The 17601-nt window shown below is 34.2% G+C and overlaps 1 protein-coding gene and 1 pseudogene across 2 annotated transcripts; both read right to left on the reverse strand.

Moving 5' to 3' along the window:
- Positions 1–25: 25 nt before the first annotated feature.
- Positions 26–16933, reverse strand: LOC120124566 (probable histone H2B.3). 2 transcript variants are annotated; one of them, XM_039143210.1, is made up of 3 exons: positions 16925–16933; positions 2442–2860; positions 26–554 (listed from the first exon to the last, which is right to left on the reverse strand). In XM_039143210.1, the coding sequence occupies exons 2-3, from the start codon at positions 2842–2844 to the stop codon at positions 157–159; spliced, it is 801 nt and encodes a 266-aa protein (XP_038999141.1). In that variant the 5' UTR covers positions 2845–2860; positions 16925–16933; the 3' UTR covers positions 26–156. The 2 variants fall into 2 exon arrangements, with proteins under 2 accessions (XP_038999141.1, XP_038999140.1); XM_039143209.1 differs by having other exon boundaries at positions 26–163; positions 2441–2860.
- LOC120124538 lies at positions 4953–5723 on the reverse strand (annotated as a pseudogene).
- Positions 16934–17601: the final 668 nt, after the last annotated feature.

Raw genomic sequence — 17601 nt, forward strand, 5'->3', positions numbered from 1 at the left:
AAAAGCAAAAATAAGTACAGAAAACTAACCAATTCACAAGATAATTAATTTTCCATTTAAGTTCAGCGAACTACAAAAAGACCCATAAGAAAATATCCTTAAAATCTACTGATTCTTACAACAAACACCCATGTTTTCATTTGAGATAATTGGAAACTAAGAACTTGTGAACTTAGTAACAGCCTTAGTCCCTTCGGACACAGCGTGTTTGGCCAACTCCCCGGGCAGAACCAATCTGACGGCGGTCTGAATCTCACGCGAAGTAATGGTGGGCTTCTTGTTATAACGAGCGAGCCTCGAAGATTCCTGAGCCAGCTTTTCGAAAATGTCATTGATGAAGCTGTTCATAATACCCATCGCCTTACTGGAAATACCGATATCGGGGTGGACCTGCTTTAGGACCTTGAAGATGTAGATCTTGTACGTTTCGACGCTCTTTTTGGCTTTCTTCTTCTTCTTATCGCCGGATTCTTTGGGCAGCTTCTTCTCGGCTTTTGGCTTCTTCTCAGCTGGGGCCTTCTCGGCTGGCTTTTTCCCGGCAGGCTTCTTCTCGGCTTTTGGTGCCATTGGAAAATTTGATTTCGAAGCAGAAAATAGAAAATGTTGTGAATTTGTGAAGGTTGGAGAGGAAGGTGAATGCATATATAGGGGAGAGGTGTGTAATTTGATTGGTTGGTTTTGGTATGGGAGGATAAGTGACGTGGAATGTATGGGCCGTTTGATTTCAATTGGAAGGATTGGACGGAGCGGATCGGTTCTTGTTCATGCTAAGGATTAACATAAAAAGCGGGGATTTAAGTTTTAGTTTTTAAAAAATTTGCGCCGGATTCTTATGTTTGGCGCTGTGGGTAAAGTGTTAACTTGTCAAAATGTGTGTGGCAGTGATTAATATTGCTTAAAAACTACTCTTATAGCGATAAAATCGGTTAATTAAATTATTTTTTATATTTTTAAAATTGTAAATTTTAAAACCACGAATATGATTTTTTATTTTTATCTAAATTCTTTTTTTTTTCTTTAAATAAGATTAATATTAGATTTAAAATTTATTAAATAAATAAAAATATAAAATTTAGCCACAGTTGTATTTGTCCTGTGCGCTAAAAAAAATAAAGCTCAAGGTTTGAAAAAAGATCTAAAACTTCAAAAAAATTATCACTTTTTTATTTAATTAACTTTTTAAAATTCCAAAAAATATATATAATCGTTTAATCAATATTAAAGTTTAATATTTTAGGTAAACTACGTATTTATTACTTAAACTATTAATTTCGGTTCGTTTTAGTACTTAAATTTTTAATTTTTTAAAATCATATTTAAAATTTAGTTTTTATTTTATTTTAGTACAATCGTTAAAAATTTAACGCGTTTAGTACATAAACTATCAATTTTTGTTCGTTTTAATAATTAAACTTTAAAAAAAAATTAAAACATAATGTTAAATTTTAAACTGGATACTAAAAATGAAACAAAAGCTAAAATTTAAATACTAAAACAAACTAAATTTGATAGTTTAAGTATTAAACACATAATTTACCCTAATATTTTTTAAATATTTTATATTGCGTTGTAATAGAATGATGACACATGATATATTAATTATCATTATAGTTTTAAAAAATAAATATTATTTTTAGAAAAAACTCAAAAAATGGTGAACATTAATAAAATTTAAAAATACTTCAAAATTATAAAAAAAACTTAAATAAAATTTTAAAATATTACTAAATTTTGTAGAATTTCTACATAGACTAGTTTTAAAAAATATTAATATACTTTTAAAAATTATAATTAATATTATAAAATTAAAAAAAATATTAAAAATTGTACAAATACTATCCTCAAGAACTCTTTTATAAGAAAATTTATGACATTGCAAGACAACAATTCTTTCCCAAATCTATTAATGATGTCATAACACAACAATTCATATCACACAATGAATTCTGATTATTTTTTATAATGTATATTTAAAATTATTTTTAAACACTCATAAAACCAAAAATTATAATTATACAAAATAACTCACATTTCAACTATATTATTTTCTAAGTATCTTTAGGTACTTTTTATAATTTCTGTAATGATTTTTATTTAATTTTTAAACTTATATTTTATAATTTTAAAAACACTTTTACAATTTTTAAGAATAATACAACAAAGTGTTTTGGGAATTATCATATATCAAAGATAAATAACCGTTAGGATAAACTACACAAATGATTGTTCATATTTAAATAAAAAAAATTACTAAATTTTCAAAATTAATAAATTAATCGCTATAATTTTTTATTTTTAATCAATCATTACTCATTATTATATCAATAGAATAATGACGTGATCACATAACAGTAAATGCAAAGAAAACATCCCTAAAAGCTACTGATTTTTACATCAAAAAACCCTGCTTTTTCCATTTGAGACGATTGAAAACTAAGAACTGGTGAACTTGGTGACAGCCTTGGTGCCTTCGGACACAGCGTGCTTGGCCAACTCCCCGGGCAAAACCAACCTGACGGCTGTCTGAATCTCACGGGAAGTGATGGTGGGCTTCTTGTTGTAACGAGCGAGCCTCGAAGATTCTTGAGCGAGCTTCTCAAAAATGTCGTTGATGAAGCTGTTCATGATACCCATTGCCTTACTGGAAATACCGATATCGGGGTGGACCTGCTTTAGGACCTTGAAGATGTAGATCTTGTAGGTTTCGACGCTCTTCTTGGCTTTCTTCTTCTTCTTGTCGCCGGATTCTTTGGGCAGCTTCTTCTCGGCTTTTGGCTTCTTCTCAGCTGGGGCCTTCTCGGCTGGCTTTTTCTCGGCTGGTTTCTTCTCGGCTTTCGGTGCCATTGGAGATTTTGATTTCCGAGGGGGGGGGGAAGATTAGACAAAGTTGTGAAAACTGAATTTGTGATGAAGGCGAACTGAAGGTGAAAAGATATATATAACGAAGTGGGGTGTAATATGATAGGTTGGTTTTGGTATGAAAGGATTGGTGACGTGGGACGTATGGGCCGTTGGATTTGAGTGGATCGCTCCTTGCTCGTCTTTTTATGTTTTGAGGATTAATTTAAAGCGGGGATTTTTCTGATTCCCCCCCCCCCCCCACACCCGAATCCTTGTGTTTCGCGGGCTATCAAAATGTGAGCGGGGTTAATTTTTATTCACGTTCGACGTGGATATTAATATTAATTATTTGGACTTAATGTAAAATTAAGTGTCCTAACAATACCTTAAACTAAGTGTTTAATTTTTTTCCACTAAAACTATTTGTCTAAGGTTTTCTAAATACCTTTTAAGTCTTAATTTTTTTTCATTACACTTTTTGGTTTCTATACAACAACATACATTAAAAAATCGTTAAGTGACATCTGTTATGTTTATATTTTAGCTTAATGTAAAAATAAATATCCAAATTATACCTTAAGTTAATTTTGGGTACCCAAATAATTTTCAATGTTACATTTTTAGGTTTTTAGAATGCAACGACTAATAAATTTAGTTTTTTTTTGGATAAGTTAAATTTTATTATCCAATAAAACGTTCAAACAACACCCAATCAATGATCAATAAGCTATGTACAACAAAAAAATTAGTTAGCCTATACCCCAATTATTACAAAGAAGAGAGTTGATATTATCAATTCTATTTAAGTCCCTATTGCTAAGCTGAGCACTAACAATACCCTTAATGGAATTTAACATTTGATCAACCATACGAGTTCTTCCTTGAAATATCCTCATGTTTCTTTCCTCCCAAACGGTGTAAACGAAGGAACACCAAGCAATCTTCAATATAGATGTTAGGAGAGATTTGCCTTTCCATGTAGAAGTTGCCCAATTGATCAGATTTTCCCATGACATATGCGGTTTGAGTAGGTGGTTGAGGTTTAGAATATGCTTCCACAAGCTGGTTGCATTTTTGCAGTCTGTAAAAAGGTGGTTTCTCGATTCCAAAGGATCATTGCAAAGAGGGCAAGAAACGTTAGTTGTAATTCCCATTCTAGATAGTCTCTCTCTAGTAGGAAGTCTGTCGATGATAGCCATCCATGAGATGATGCTGAATTTCGGAATGTGCATGGGAAACCAAATGAGCTTGTGTCATGGGACTTTGGAATGCTTAACTCTTATCTCCTCCCAAATGGTTATGGTGGCCTTAGGAGTAGCATTAAGAAAATGAAGAGCTTATGTTATAAGTTTCAATAGACGTTTAAAACACCAGCTAGCAGAAGAACTTTCTGTCATGACTAATAAATTTAGTTGTTATTTGACACCATCATGTTTACATATATTTTAAAAAATTCAAATATTATTTAAAAACTAGTTTTTAAGGGGAAAATTCCCTCGCTCTCACCTGCGCAAAAATAATTTCCCTCGCCTTTGTAGAAAATTCCCCCTCCCAGTTGTATTTAGAACCCCTTTATCACCCCATAAATCCGTAAAGTTAACTTAGAGCGAATTATAAGAATCCCTAAAGTTAACTTAGAGTGAATGATAAAATTGAGATAGAGTTATGGCTGGGTATTAGGTATAGGGATTTAAGTTTGGATTTATGAATTTAAGGGGATTGGGATGACAACAAGAGTGATGATCGGCAGTGAAAGTTCAACGATCGGTTAGTGATCACTCAACGATGACAAAGACGGTCGATGATGGTTGATGACAATCGATAATGCGATTGAGAGATTTTAAGGTTACATTTTTTTGTAATTTTAGAAAAAAAATAATATTTTAAAAAATAATACTTTTAACTTTTTTCTAAAAGTAAACATTTTAAAAGTATATATAGACACGATACGTGTGAGATAACAATCGAATTTAACAGTCATTACAACTTATGAATCTAAAAGTATAACGTTAAAAATATTTTCTTAACGAAAAATTCTTTTCGCATATAAAGTTAACTCATGAAAAGCAAGGAGTCCATGTTGCCTGTATTATGCTTGTTGAAGAGGAGTCTTAGTTCAGGAACTTCCCTTGCGTTGGCAAAACATTAACACCAACTGGACTGTGCCCAAAGAACAAGCCAACATGACCCATCAGCTTATCTTTCCTCGAAAACGTGTTTCCGCAAGAACATCGCCACCTGAGATCACTGCAGTGCTTTTCATGAGTACGCAGATCCGAGTCCGACAGCACCGAGAACTGCTTCTGCTTGCACCACTTGCAAACGTACATCTTAGGACAATGGCTTCTCCTGTACTGTCTCTTCACGCGGATCATGGATTTCAAAGGTTGAAACTTTGCATGTTTCTGGTTCCACCTGCAACCTTCGTGAGGACACGAATATTACTTCGGCAATTTCGTCGAACAGTTTCCCCTTCCGTCGTTATTACTTCCCCTCATGGGGTTAACCAAAGCAGCGTTGGTCTTGTACTCATCACCATGAGCTCTCATGTGCATTCTCAGATTCGCATCTCGTTTGAACCCTTTAACACAAACATGGCAGTAATGTGCGTACTTAGCTAACGGATCCTCCACATCCAATTCGACAATATCATAATTCGAATCCGAAATATTCCCTAACGGCCCTTCGCTGATTTTTCTTCTTCGAATCATTTCAGCCGATTCGTGCAAAGTTCGGTTGTCATCGTTGTTATTGCGATCATGCCAGCTAGATATTTGATCATTACTAGGATAAAGCTCGCAAATATCACTAAATTTTAGTTGTTTTGATATGTCATTATCATTACTACGACTGTTGTTACCTGAAATGGTTCCAAGAGACATTTATTGGCAAACTGCCTTCATGGAAGATGCGGATCGATGATGTCTTGAACCAGAGAACCCATGCTTGCTATGGCAAAAGACCTGGTTGACTCAGGGTGAACTCGATCCGAGGTGATTAAGATGCTAACAAGTGATTCAGCCTGAAGAACTTTATCTTTCAAGATAGAGAGATTACATAGGAGAGAGCTTGAATGAGCCTGATCTAAGCCCGAACCAGAATATGAGACATTAATTAATATTGTCTTGATCAATCGGCAAGCCCTGCGACACATCGGGGAAACATGAAGTACTCGCCTCCGAAATCATTTTCAAAACATTTGGATTTCGCTTTGCCTTTTGTCTTCCTCGGAACTGAGATTTAATGTTTCATTGTTTGAGATCAGTTGAACCAAAAAAAAAATGGTTGAAGACAAATGGAAGTCAAGTTTAAGAGCACGTGTTCATCCCCACTTAAGACCTCACTCAGATACTTACCCTAATTTATCTTCAGCATATATGACAAATTTTAAATCAAGAAAAGTTGAAATGACAGCTGTCAGACATTTTCAATTCATAGTTTTATTTTAAATTAGTCATTTATTAAGAAAACTAACCCTATTGCTGTAACAAATTTTTTTAACCCTAATGCACTCATGAATTATATTTGGCAGGAAAATATTATCTTAATACGTGTAGGGCAATTTAGATTGCATCAAGGCAATCTCTAGAAGTTGAAGTATTCAAAATTCACTTGGATAAGAACTGGGTGTTCTATTTCCTCGGAAATTTCAATGTGAAATTAAATAAGTAAATTAAGGAAGAAATTCATGGTTCAGTATATCAATCCATACGAGTAAAATGAAAACCCAAACATAATACCCATATTACGTACAGGTTTTTGCAAGCACTTCCATCATGTTTAATAGGGTTTCATTTTTAGTGCGTAACTTAATGAATTGGTGAGGTTGAATACTCGAAAAAATATTTGAATTGAAAAAAAATCAAGCAAAACTGATATGTAGCGGCGTTTGGAGAGAAAACGCCACAAAAATTAAACATATAACAGCGTTTACAATCATAGCACCACAAATTGATACTTTAGCGACGTTTGTCGTAAAAACGTTGTAATAGAGTTGACATATAGCGGCGTTTTTACAAAAAACGCCGCAATAGGGTGGTTTATTGCGGCGTTTTTTACAAAACGTCGTAATAGAGTGGTAAATTAGCGGCGTTTATACCGCAAACGCTGCAATATATTAACATATAGTGGCGTTTTAGCCAAAATGCCGCAATAGATCGGTAAATTAGCGGCGTTTATACCACAAACGACGCAATATATTACACATATAGTGGCATTTATTCTTAAAACGCCGCAATAGTGATAATAAATAGTGGTGTGTTTTTAGACAAACGCCACAATAGTGTTAATCACTAGTGGCGTTTTTAGAAAAACGCCGCAATAGTTTTAATCAATAGTAGCGTTTTTTAACAAACGCCATAATAGTGTAATCAATAGTGGCGTTTTTTTTATAAATGCCGCAAAATGTTAAATATATAATCCTTTTTTTCTCTTACTCGAACCCTAAAATCATTTAAACTCTTCTTCCCTCAAAGTTTATTCTCTGGAACAACAATAGCTCTCAAACGATTCCTACCGACGTCGTCGTTTGTATGTCCCGGCGACTAAATCAGGCCTCTCACTGACAAACTATAACACAACTGTACGGTTTGATCCCTCTTATCATTAAGGATCTTTTTTTCATTTTTTTGGTCTTCTGAAAATGAGGAAAACCCAAAAAGTTAACGTATTTGAGAAAAAGAGAGAAGGTGTTGCCTTGAGTAAGAGACATTATCGTCGACGGAATGTCTAAGTGGCGTATTTGCTCTGATAATGGATCAAATTATCGTTGGGAGGATATCAGTCAGGTCTCACCGTCGAAACTGGATGATGACCCGAAAGGAACTCCTATTGCTCCATACCCTTCCATGGCCGATCTCCTTCTTGAAGGTAATAATCTATGAATCTTTCAGCCGCTATAATTTATTTTTCTACGCTCAGTCAAATTTCATATATTGTATGCATATAGGATCTTCGAAGCTTATTGAGAACGATGATAGAGGAGTGGATAAATACACGATGTTTAGAACTGAATTTGGTAACTCTGTGGCATTGAAAGAATCTTCAATTGCAAAAGCAATATCTATCCTCAATGAAGATGAAGTTGCCTATACTGTTACTCCAAGTAAACATTTATATCATCTATTTAAATTTATTTCAATTTTTATTTAGTTCACAAGCCACCTACAATCAAGTTTCATACTCTAGGTGAAAGGTCATTATTTGTTTCAAGTGAAGCGCTGAAGCGCAAGGACTCTTCTTGGTGAACCGGAGGTAGGAGATTTATTTGGTGAAATGGATGAAGAGTTTCTCCATATAGAGTTTACACAGAGGAAAAACTTAACAATACGTCGTCAAACAAGGAAAACAACTTTCCTACGTCATTTCCCCACGAATGAGCACAACTAAATTCTATTGAACAATATAGTGAAGATTGTTTATGCATAACTTTAATGTTTCTAAATTGTAATGTATTTTGTTGTTAAGTATTTTTATGCATAACTTATGTCTTAATTAAAATGTATGGTTGTTGTTAATATGTAAAATCAACTAATGTTTCTCCATATATTGTTTATACATATATCAGTCAATTTAGTTGATGTACAACAAAAATGAAATATGTAAAATCAACTAATATTATCTAAATAAAAGGTAATTAACGTGTTTGTATCCAGAAACGCCGCTATAGATATGACATTTTACGGTGTTTGTATCCAAAAACGCCGCTAAATAGTAATACTTTAGTGGCATTTTTCAATCAAACGCCGCAAAATACTCTTAATTTAGTAGCGTTTGGTAACAAACGCCGCTAAAAAGTTGTACTTTAAAGGCGTTTTTGACATAAACGCCGTAATAGAGTTATATATTATTATTTATAACGGCGTTTTTAAGCAAACGCCGTAAAATACTCTAAATTTAGTGGCGTTTGTTACCAAACGCCGCTAAAAAGTTGTACTTTAGTGGTGTTTTTGACATAAACGTCGTAATAGAGTTGTAATTTAGTGGCTTTTTGTAATAAACACCGCAATAGTGTGTCCCTTAGTGGTGTTTTCGTAATAAACGCCGCAGTAGAATAGTTCTTTTGTGGCGTTTTTAATATAAACATTGCAAATGTCCTTTAATTTATCATATATCCCCAATTATGAAACTCGAATCCCTTATTTGTTTTATCCCCAAATCTTCTTCCTCGAATTAGCAGTGCATACTTGACAAATCGGTGCACCAATCGCCACCATCACGTCATGGGTGACCACCATTGCGCCACCAATCATCAATATCGCGGCGCATCTAGCTGTTGTCGTCAGTTTCTAGTCACAAATTTCCCGACCATCTCAAGCTCAGCTTTGAAACAAGGTATGTACAGTCATTACCTAATCTCAAGCAATTCATGTGATGTAGTTTCATTACCTCCATTAGTCCATTAGCATACATTTAATACCGATTTACTCACCAGTTTTGTGGATTCAATGGCTTCATTGAGCAAGGGTCCAACCCCGGTGCACTCGAAGCTATAATCCACACTCATTCCATCGGTTAGTTCTCCAATTGAGTAAATTTCATTTTTGTTAAGCATGATTTACTATCTATATGTGTTTTGTTTGACTGTAATGACTTGTAACAGTATTCACTTTTTGTAATATCATAGGATTTTAGAGGTTCCAAGAGAAGAATTTGTTTGTATTTGCTGCCTTTTAGACTAGTGGAATTCCTATTTTTCTGCAATAATTAGTTTTGTTTTCCGAGGGACTAGAGGGGATATTGAGAGCGGGTTTTCAGGATTTATTCCTGAGTATCTGGCTGTGGTATATTTGCCTTTCCACATTAGTACATTTTACCTCTCAGTTAACCAGATTTTCTTATCCCATATAATGGGGTTTGAGTTGTCAATTCACTATTTGTTTCCAGCGTATACATGATGCTCGACCAGTTACTCCAATTCACTGGCCTTTCTTGTTACATGTATTATTTCTAGTCGCATATGTTTATTTATTATTTTTTTCCATTACATATGTTAAAATTTTTTTCTTAATCATGTTGCTTCCATTGATTCGACTGCATCATATAGTAAGAACAATTTACCTTAGCTTATTTAAAAAAAAAATCGTATTTCCATGTTGAGTAACAACTGAACCATTGCATTGCCATTTGATTGTTGATGCTAATCTAATGTATTCGATTATTATATATCGTTGTGTGTATGCAATCAGTTCAAGGTCCCAACTCGATGTGCTAAATGTGTATGATAAAGGATTCTTTCACAATTTGTATCAGGTCATTTTTCTGTTCCCAACAAGAGCATCGCATTCGCAAGTAGTTCTATAACAAGAGCATCGTTGTATTCTATTTCCAACCTTTCTGGTATTTAACTCTCCATTATTGTTCTACTTTATTTGTTTATTCTGTTTTAATAGGTTTTGAAGTCTAGTCCTACATTTTCCAAGAGTTCCAACTTCTTATTTTCTTTTTAGCCTTAGTTTGGTTGATTTGCTACTATTTCTCCCTAAACAACACTAGATATGCTTAAAACCCTTGTTGTATCATATCATATATATTGTCCTAACAACCTTACACATATTAATTCAATATTTTAGGCCTTCTTTGCGTTATTCGCTCTTTCATTTCGTGTCTCTTAATGATGAGATAAATTCAAATTAAAAATTTTCTTATTGTCTGATAACATAATATTCTTGTAATGTCTTCTAGTATTTGGTCGATTTTGGCATTGTGATTGATATGCAAAATCATGGTTTGCACTGTACAAGTTCAACATCTCTTTCTAACTAAGTCTGGACTAAACTGCTGGATTTTCATTGTGGTTTGCACTGTACAAGTTCAACATCTCTCTCTGATTTTTGGATGCAATCATAAATTATTTATGAAGTATTTATTCACGACTTTTTCTTGCTTTTTCTTGCAATTATATGCGTTCACCTATGTTCATGTTTAGCTACAACGTATGATTATCCCTTCTCATTTTATTATTTCTATTTTCTGTCTATAATTTCAGCTCATTTGCACTGTCACTCCATCATCAAGTAACATATAAGAGACACACAATACATTTAAGTTTGCTCACCGTGCTAAAAACATAAAAATCCAAGCGGCAGAAAACAAAGTATGCTTGTATTTTAGATTTTTAATACTTTGTTGTTGTTTCCAGTTGCATGCGTGTCTGTTCTTTGTATGTGAAGCACATGCTAGAAATAAAAATATGTATACGCGTGCACATGCTATAAATTCCTCTTTCTGTATTGGCTATTGAACCTTTTTTAGTCCACATTAGAGACTGCACAGTTGTTTAAAACCCTATTTGACTTCTAAAAAAGAAGTTGTTACATAAATATATTTAAAAGTCTAGCAATCATCGACAAATAAGGCAATTCAATTAATCAAAATTTCCTCTCATTTAATGGATTAAATGTAGACCATTGTCAAACATTTAGAATTTAGGTTTGGGTCATTCTTTACTGTGACTTTGTGGACCAGTGGTGGATGATGTGAGGTTGATTAGTATCCAAAAATGAAAGCATTTGTGAAACCTTTCGTGTTTATTCAAGTTTACCCATCTCGAAATTATGAGGATGTAGGAGTTATCAAAGGTTTGAACTTCAAATTAGGTTTAAATTGAAAATTAAGTCTTTTATCACTGTACTGATGATTATTTTTTAATATATATATATATATTATTATTAAAAAATCTCAATGGATTAAATCTAACATTTGAATTTGAAACTCTAGAAATACGAAATGGATAAGAGTTGGATGGATTTTTCAAGGCTAAGCGTCGAATATCGAAATGGGGTCGAAAAATTTCTAAATTTAGCTTTTCTGAATGCAAGCCAAGAGAATATGATTCTTTGCCCTTGTAAGAACTGTGTTAACATTAACTGGCACATTCGTGAAGTTGTGTACGAGCATCTAGTTATTTTTGGATTTGTTCGGGGTATAGAAAATGGATCTTTCATGGAGAGTTTGTATCAGATAGATCTGCTTCCACGAGTTATTCGACTTATCCTGCTCCTTCTCACCATCCAACTTTTAGAGAAAATGACATGGAAGAGATGTTACGAGATACATTTAATATACACACTCATCACCCGTATGTTTCAAAAAATTATTGTCAGAATGATGTTAATGATTTCATTGAGATGGGAAGAATTGGAAGTGCTGAAGAGCCAAATGGAGAAGCGGAAAAGTTTTACAAGTTGCTGAATGAAATGAATGAACAACTTTATGAGGGATCAAAGTTTTCAAAGCTTTCTTTCTGCATTCGTCTTTTCCACTTAAAATGCCTGGGAGGGTGGACTGGTAACTTCTTTACGCAATTGTTGGAGTTACTAGGAGAAGTGTTTCATTTTGCAAAAATCCCTCAATCATGCAAAGATATGAAGAAAATAATAAAAGATTTGGGTCTTGGATATGACAAAATTCACAGTTGTTCGAATGATTGTATGTTGTATTGGGGTGATCGAAAAAATCAGGACTCTTGCCATGTATGTGGAAAATCTCGATGGATGATTAGGGAGGCAGAAAATGTTACTGAGGATGAAGCTCAAGCACGATCAAGAAAAGAATCGATTAAGATTCTGCGATATTTTCCTCTCATACCTAGGCTACAAGGATTGTTTATATCCTCCAAGACTGCTGAGTCTATGAGGTGGCATCATGATGGCAGAACCAATGATGGATTATTACGGCATCCAGCGGATTCTTTAGCTTGGAAGTCATTTGACAACAAGTATCCAAGTTTTACGAGAGATCCTCGAAATGTCAGGCTCGGTCTTGTAACTGATGGGTTTAATCCATTCAAAATCATGAGTACTTCGTATAGTACTTCGCCTGTTGTACTTGTTCCATATAATTTGTCTCCCTGGATTTGCATGAAACAATAATCTTTCATCTTATCCATGATAATCCCCGGCGAGAAAGGCCCCAGAAATGATATTGAAATTTACATGCAGCCGCTAATTGCAGAGTTGAAATAGTTATGGGAAGGGGTCGAAACGTATGATGTGTTAACGAAGGATAACTTTAATTTACGCACGACTTTATTATGGACAATTAATGATTTTCATGCGTATGCAAATTTATCGGGTTGGAGTACCAAAGGTCATTACACTTGTTCTTGTTGTACTGTAGAAACATGTTCGAAGTGGTTGGTTAATGGAAAGAAGTTCTCTTATATGGGACATCGTCGGTGGTTAGCTAATAATAATATATTTAGAAGTCAAAAGAATATGTTTAATGGTGATGAAGAGTTTCGACATGCTCCTGACCAAACAACCGGCTCTCAAATATTCAGAATGTTGAAAAATATCAATTTTACTTATGGAAAGATGAATCAACCAAGTAGTGCACAATCAAAGAAAAAGGCAAAGCAAGTCAATGAAGAGGTTGAAGTTGACGAACAAACTGATGATGAGTCTGATGAAGAGGATGATCCAAACGAGGTAGACTTATGGAAAAAAAGGAGTATATTTTTCGAGTTGCCTTATTGGAAAAAGTAGATTTTGAGACATAATCTTGATGTAATGCATATTGAGAATAATGTTTATGAGAATATTATCGGGACCATTCTGAATGATGGCAGAAAATCTAAAGATAATCTTAAGAGTCGACTTGACTTAGTGGACATGGGAATTCGGCATGATCTTCATCCGCAATTACGTCCAAATGAAAGAAATTTCTTGCCGCCTTCTATTTTTTCTCTTTCGAAGAAAAAAAAAGTGTTTTGCATGGTGTTGAAGGATATAAAAGTCCCAGATGGGTATGCATCAAACATTTCTCGATGTGTCAGTGTTAAAGATCGAAGACTTTATGGTTTAAAGTCACATGATTATCATATATTAATGCAAGATTTACTGCCAGTAGCTATTCGCGGTTGCATGTTGAGTAAGGTGACGTCTTGTATCATTGAACTTTCTAATATAATGAAAGCCATCTGTGGGAAAGTTCTAATGGTTGAAGAACTTGATAAACTACAAGATCGAGTTGCCTTGACTTTATGCAACTTGGAGAAGATATTTCCACCTTCATTCTTCACAATTATGGTGCATCTGCTAATTCATCTTCCTCACGAAGCAAGAGTTGGTGGTCCAGTTTTCTATCGATGGATGTACCCTATAGAGAGGTGTTATTTGAATTACACGTTTCAAATTACTACTGATTATACCTCTTACTCAAATGTATTTACGTAGTATGTTGTTTTGTGTATAGGTTCTTGGGCAAGTTGAAGTCTTATTGTCGTAATAAGCGTTATCCGGAAGGATCAATTGCTGAAGGGTATTTGGCAGAGGAATGTATGACATTTTGCTCTAGCTATTTGGAAGATGTTGAAACAAGATGGAATAGACCAAACCGAAAATGATGTGTTAAGTACTAATGACTTACCTCAACATTATTTCTTTGGAAGTTATGGTCAACCATTAGGGAAAGTTGAAATTGCACACTTAGATGACACGTCTTGGGTACAAGCACATCGATATGTTCTTTTCCATCACGATTCAATAGATCCTTTTCGCACGTAAGTCTTTTAGACCCAATCTTAATGAAATCTCTTTATCTTTTATATTTATCAATTTTTAACGACATAATATTCTTTATAGTGAGTTTAAAGAAGTATTGAGATCTCGAGTACGCTCCAGAAGATTAAATCAGCGAGAGCTACATAAGTTATTCACAGAAACTTTTCATGAATAGTTAGGCCAGACGGTAAGCAACTAAATCTTACGGAACACTTATAAATTATATATGTCTTGCTTTTTATATCGACGTCAATACAAATTAATTCACCATTCATGTGTAATAGGTTTGGAGTGGGAGAGAAGTTAGTGAAGAAGTTAAATGGCTTTCTCAAGGTCCGAATAGAATAGTTAAAAGATATAATGCATTCCTCATTAATGGGTTCAGGTTCCACACAAAATCTCGTGAAAGATTAAGAAGGACACAAAATTGTGGAGTAGTAGTTACTTCGTCAACTACAAGTTATGCTACTGTAAGGGACAATAATCTACAGGAGGGAGAGGTCGATTATTATGGAAATCTTACAGACATTATTGAGTTAGATTATTATGGAAAACGAAAGGTTGTGTTGTTTCGGTGTGACTGGGTTGATGTAAACAGATGTATAAAAAGAGATAAATTCGGGTTTACAATGGTGAATTTCTCTCGATTAATTCACACGGGTCAACGTTTGATGGATGAACCATATGTATTTTCTTCTCAAGTGAAACAAGTATTTTATTGTCATGATCCAATGAATGACGGTTGGTATGTTGTGCTTCGAAATACTCCCAGAGACTTGATATATATCGGGGATGGAAGTAGAGACGACATTGAAACAAGATCAGAAAGTTTACCTCTACTACCACAAAACTTAGATGAAACTATCAGTAATACAACACAATTTCAATGGGTTCGGGAGGACGTTGATGAAGATATTTATGACAACTGACATTATATAAGACTTTTGTATGATTTTATATCTTAATTTATTTATTTATAATGTTATAACCTTTAACATGTTGTTTTTTAATATATTCATTAATTAATTCATTTTTTTATTACTCATGTTTTTTTATTATAGATATCATGCCGAAGAGAAAAATAAATGATTTGCGTGTTGTTCGAGCTTCTGAAGACCATGAAGAAATAAATAACGAGGAATTGAATGCACCTGAGTCTTCCGAAGTTCCGGAAACTGTTGAAGAAGACGTAGAAATTCAAAGTAATCTTTGAAACATTATTTACTACTTTGTTCATTTTCAAAACTGACATTTAATAATTTCTTATATAGTTGAAAATGCTGGAACACGCAAGACTTGAGGACGTACAACTTTGAAGGAATTATACCAACTTCCTCATGGGCATCGTGTCAAAGTTTCAAGAAACGAAGTCGGTCAACCTATTGGCCCAGAATCACGTCTTCTAGCAGGTTACTTAGGCATAGTTGGACGTAATACGAATCTTTTACCGATCAATTACGAGTCATGGCGCGAAATGCCTAATAGTAACAAAAATCAAGCATTGGATTTTGTTAAGGTAATAATGTCATTATAATACATACTCTATAGAAATTCAATACTAATTTATACTTACGGTGCACACTTATTTACTGTATAGGAGAAATTTTCTTTAGAGGTCTCTGATGATTATGTGAAGAAAACGTTAGGGAAGAGATGGAGGGATCACAAGAGCTCCTTAAAGAAGAAATACTTCAAGAATGATCTCAGCCTTGAAGAGAAGTTGCAAACAGTCCCACCAGGAATGCTCAGGTACCAATGAGAAGATGCAGTCAGATTTTGGAGTTCACAAAAAGGACATGTATGATGTATTTTTCAGAAATAATTGTAACGAATTGTAAATCATCATTAAAAGTGGTTTTTTGACATTGTAGGACCGAGAGCATATTGGTGTTGCTAGCAGGCAACAACAAAAGTTTACGCACATGGCTGGATCGAAGAGTTTTGCTTGTATAGCTCATTTGGAGGTATTATAGATTATTGAAATAGTTTTTATGATATTTTCCATGTACATACTAACTCATAGTAATTATATTATGGTACATTGTAGGAAAATACATTCGGTTCTAAAGTTGGTCGAATCCAACTCTTCGACATGACACATACGAAGAAGGATGTCACTCCTATGACTGCTGACACTGCAGAAAGTATAGTACGTTTTTTGGGTAGATGTTTTAAATTTACCTGAATTTATTTATATTTGTAGAATGACATTTTTTATTTTAATTAATTATTCACTTTATTAGGAAACATTGAGGGAGAAAAAGGCGGAGTATCATGTTACTGCTTCGAGTCAAGGTATTGTTAATGATGATGACATTGAAAACCAAGCTATTAATGACGTTTTGGGTCCTGAAAGATATGGTCGGGTACGCTATCAAGGATCATTCATTACTCCCACCAAATATTTTGGATCCAGTTCATCACAGTACATGTCATCACAGTCTCGATCTTCCCACCAAGAAGTTTGTTGTTTAAAAGAAAAGTTGGCTTAGATGGATCAACAAATGGCTAACTTGAAAGCGGAAAATGAAGCAAGGGAAGCAGAGAGAGCAGCAACAGAAGCAGCTAGAGCAGCAGCAAAAGCAGATAAAGAAGTAACGGCAGCACAAAGAGAAGTAACGACAGCATAGAGAGAAGCAGCGGCAACACAAAGAGAAACAACATATCAATAGAGATGTGAAGAATTTGAAAAAAGACTCAATGATATGATGCTGATGATTCAGAAAACGCAACCTCATAATCCACCATCGTAGTCTCATTTATGTTACGAGCATTCTACTGAACCTTGTTTAACTGGACTTATATTACGTTTTATGAAAACTTTTATTTATTATATTGGATTTTATGTTGTTTGTTATGGATATAGAGTTTGATGTTATTATTATTTTGTTTGTTGGATAATGGAACAGGTTGAAAAAACAGTTTTGGGGTAATCAAGCATAATTTTTAGGAATGTTAATTATATGTTATTTAGCAGCGTTTGTAACAAAAAATGCCGTAATATATCATACATTTAGCGGCGTTTGTATCCTAGAAACACCGCTATATACAGAACTTTACCGGTGTTTTTAGCAAAAACGCCAAAAAAATCAATACCTATTGCGGCGTTTGTGAGAAAAATGCCGCAAAACATCAAAACCTACTGCGGCGTTTGTGGAATAAACGCCGCAAAACATCAAAATCTACTGCGGCGTTTGTGGGAAAACGCCGAAAAACATCAACACCTACTACGGCGTTTATCTAAAAAACACCGCTA

The sequence above is a fragment of the Hibiscus syriacus genome, unplaced genomic scaffold (assembly GCF_006381635.1).
Source record: "Hibiscus syriacus cultivar Baekdansim isolate YM2019G1 unplaced genomic scaffold, ASM638163v2 tig00110419_pilon, whole genome shotgun sequence".
NCBI classification, from domain to species: domain Eukaryota; kingdom Viridiplantae; phylum Streptophyta; class Magnoliopsida; order Malvales; family Malvaceae; genus Hibiscus; species Hibiscus syriacus.

What these genes read in the sequence shown, in the direction of transcription:
- LOC120124566 (XM_039143210.1), bottom strand. Translation starts at nt 2,844, where the DNA reads ATGGCACCGAAAGCCGAGAAGAAACCAGCCGAGAAAAAGCCAGCCGAG. An exon ending in GGCTGTCACCAAGTTCACCA is followed by an intron (nt 555 to 2,441) that starts GTTCTTAGTTTT and finishes TGGCACCAAAAG; the next exon opens with CCGAGAAGAAGCCTGCCGGG.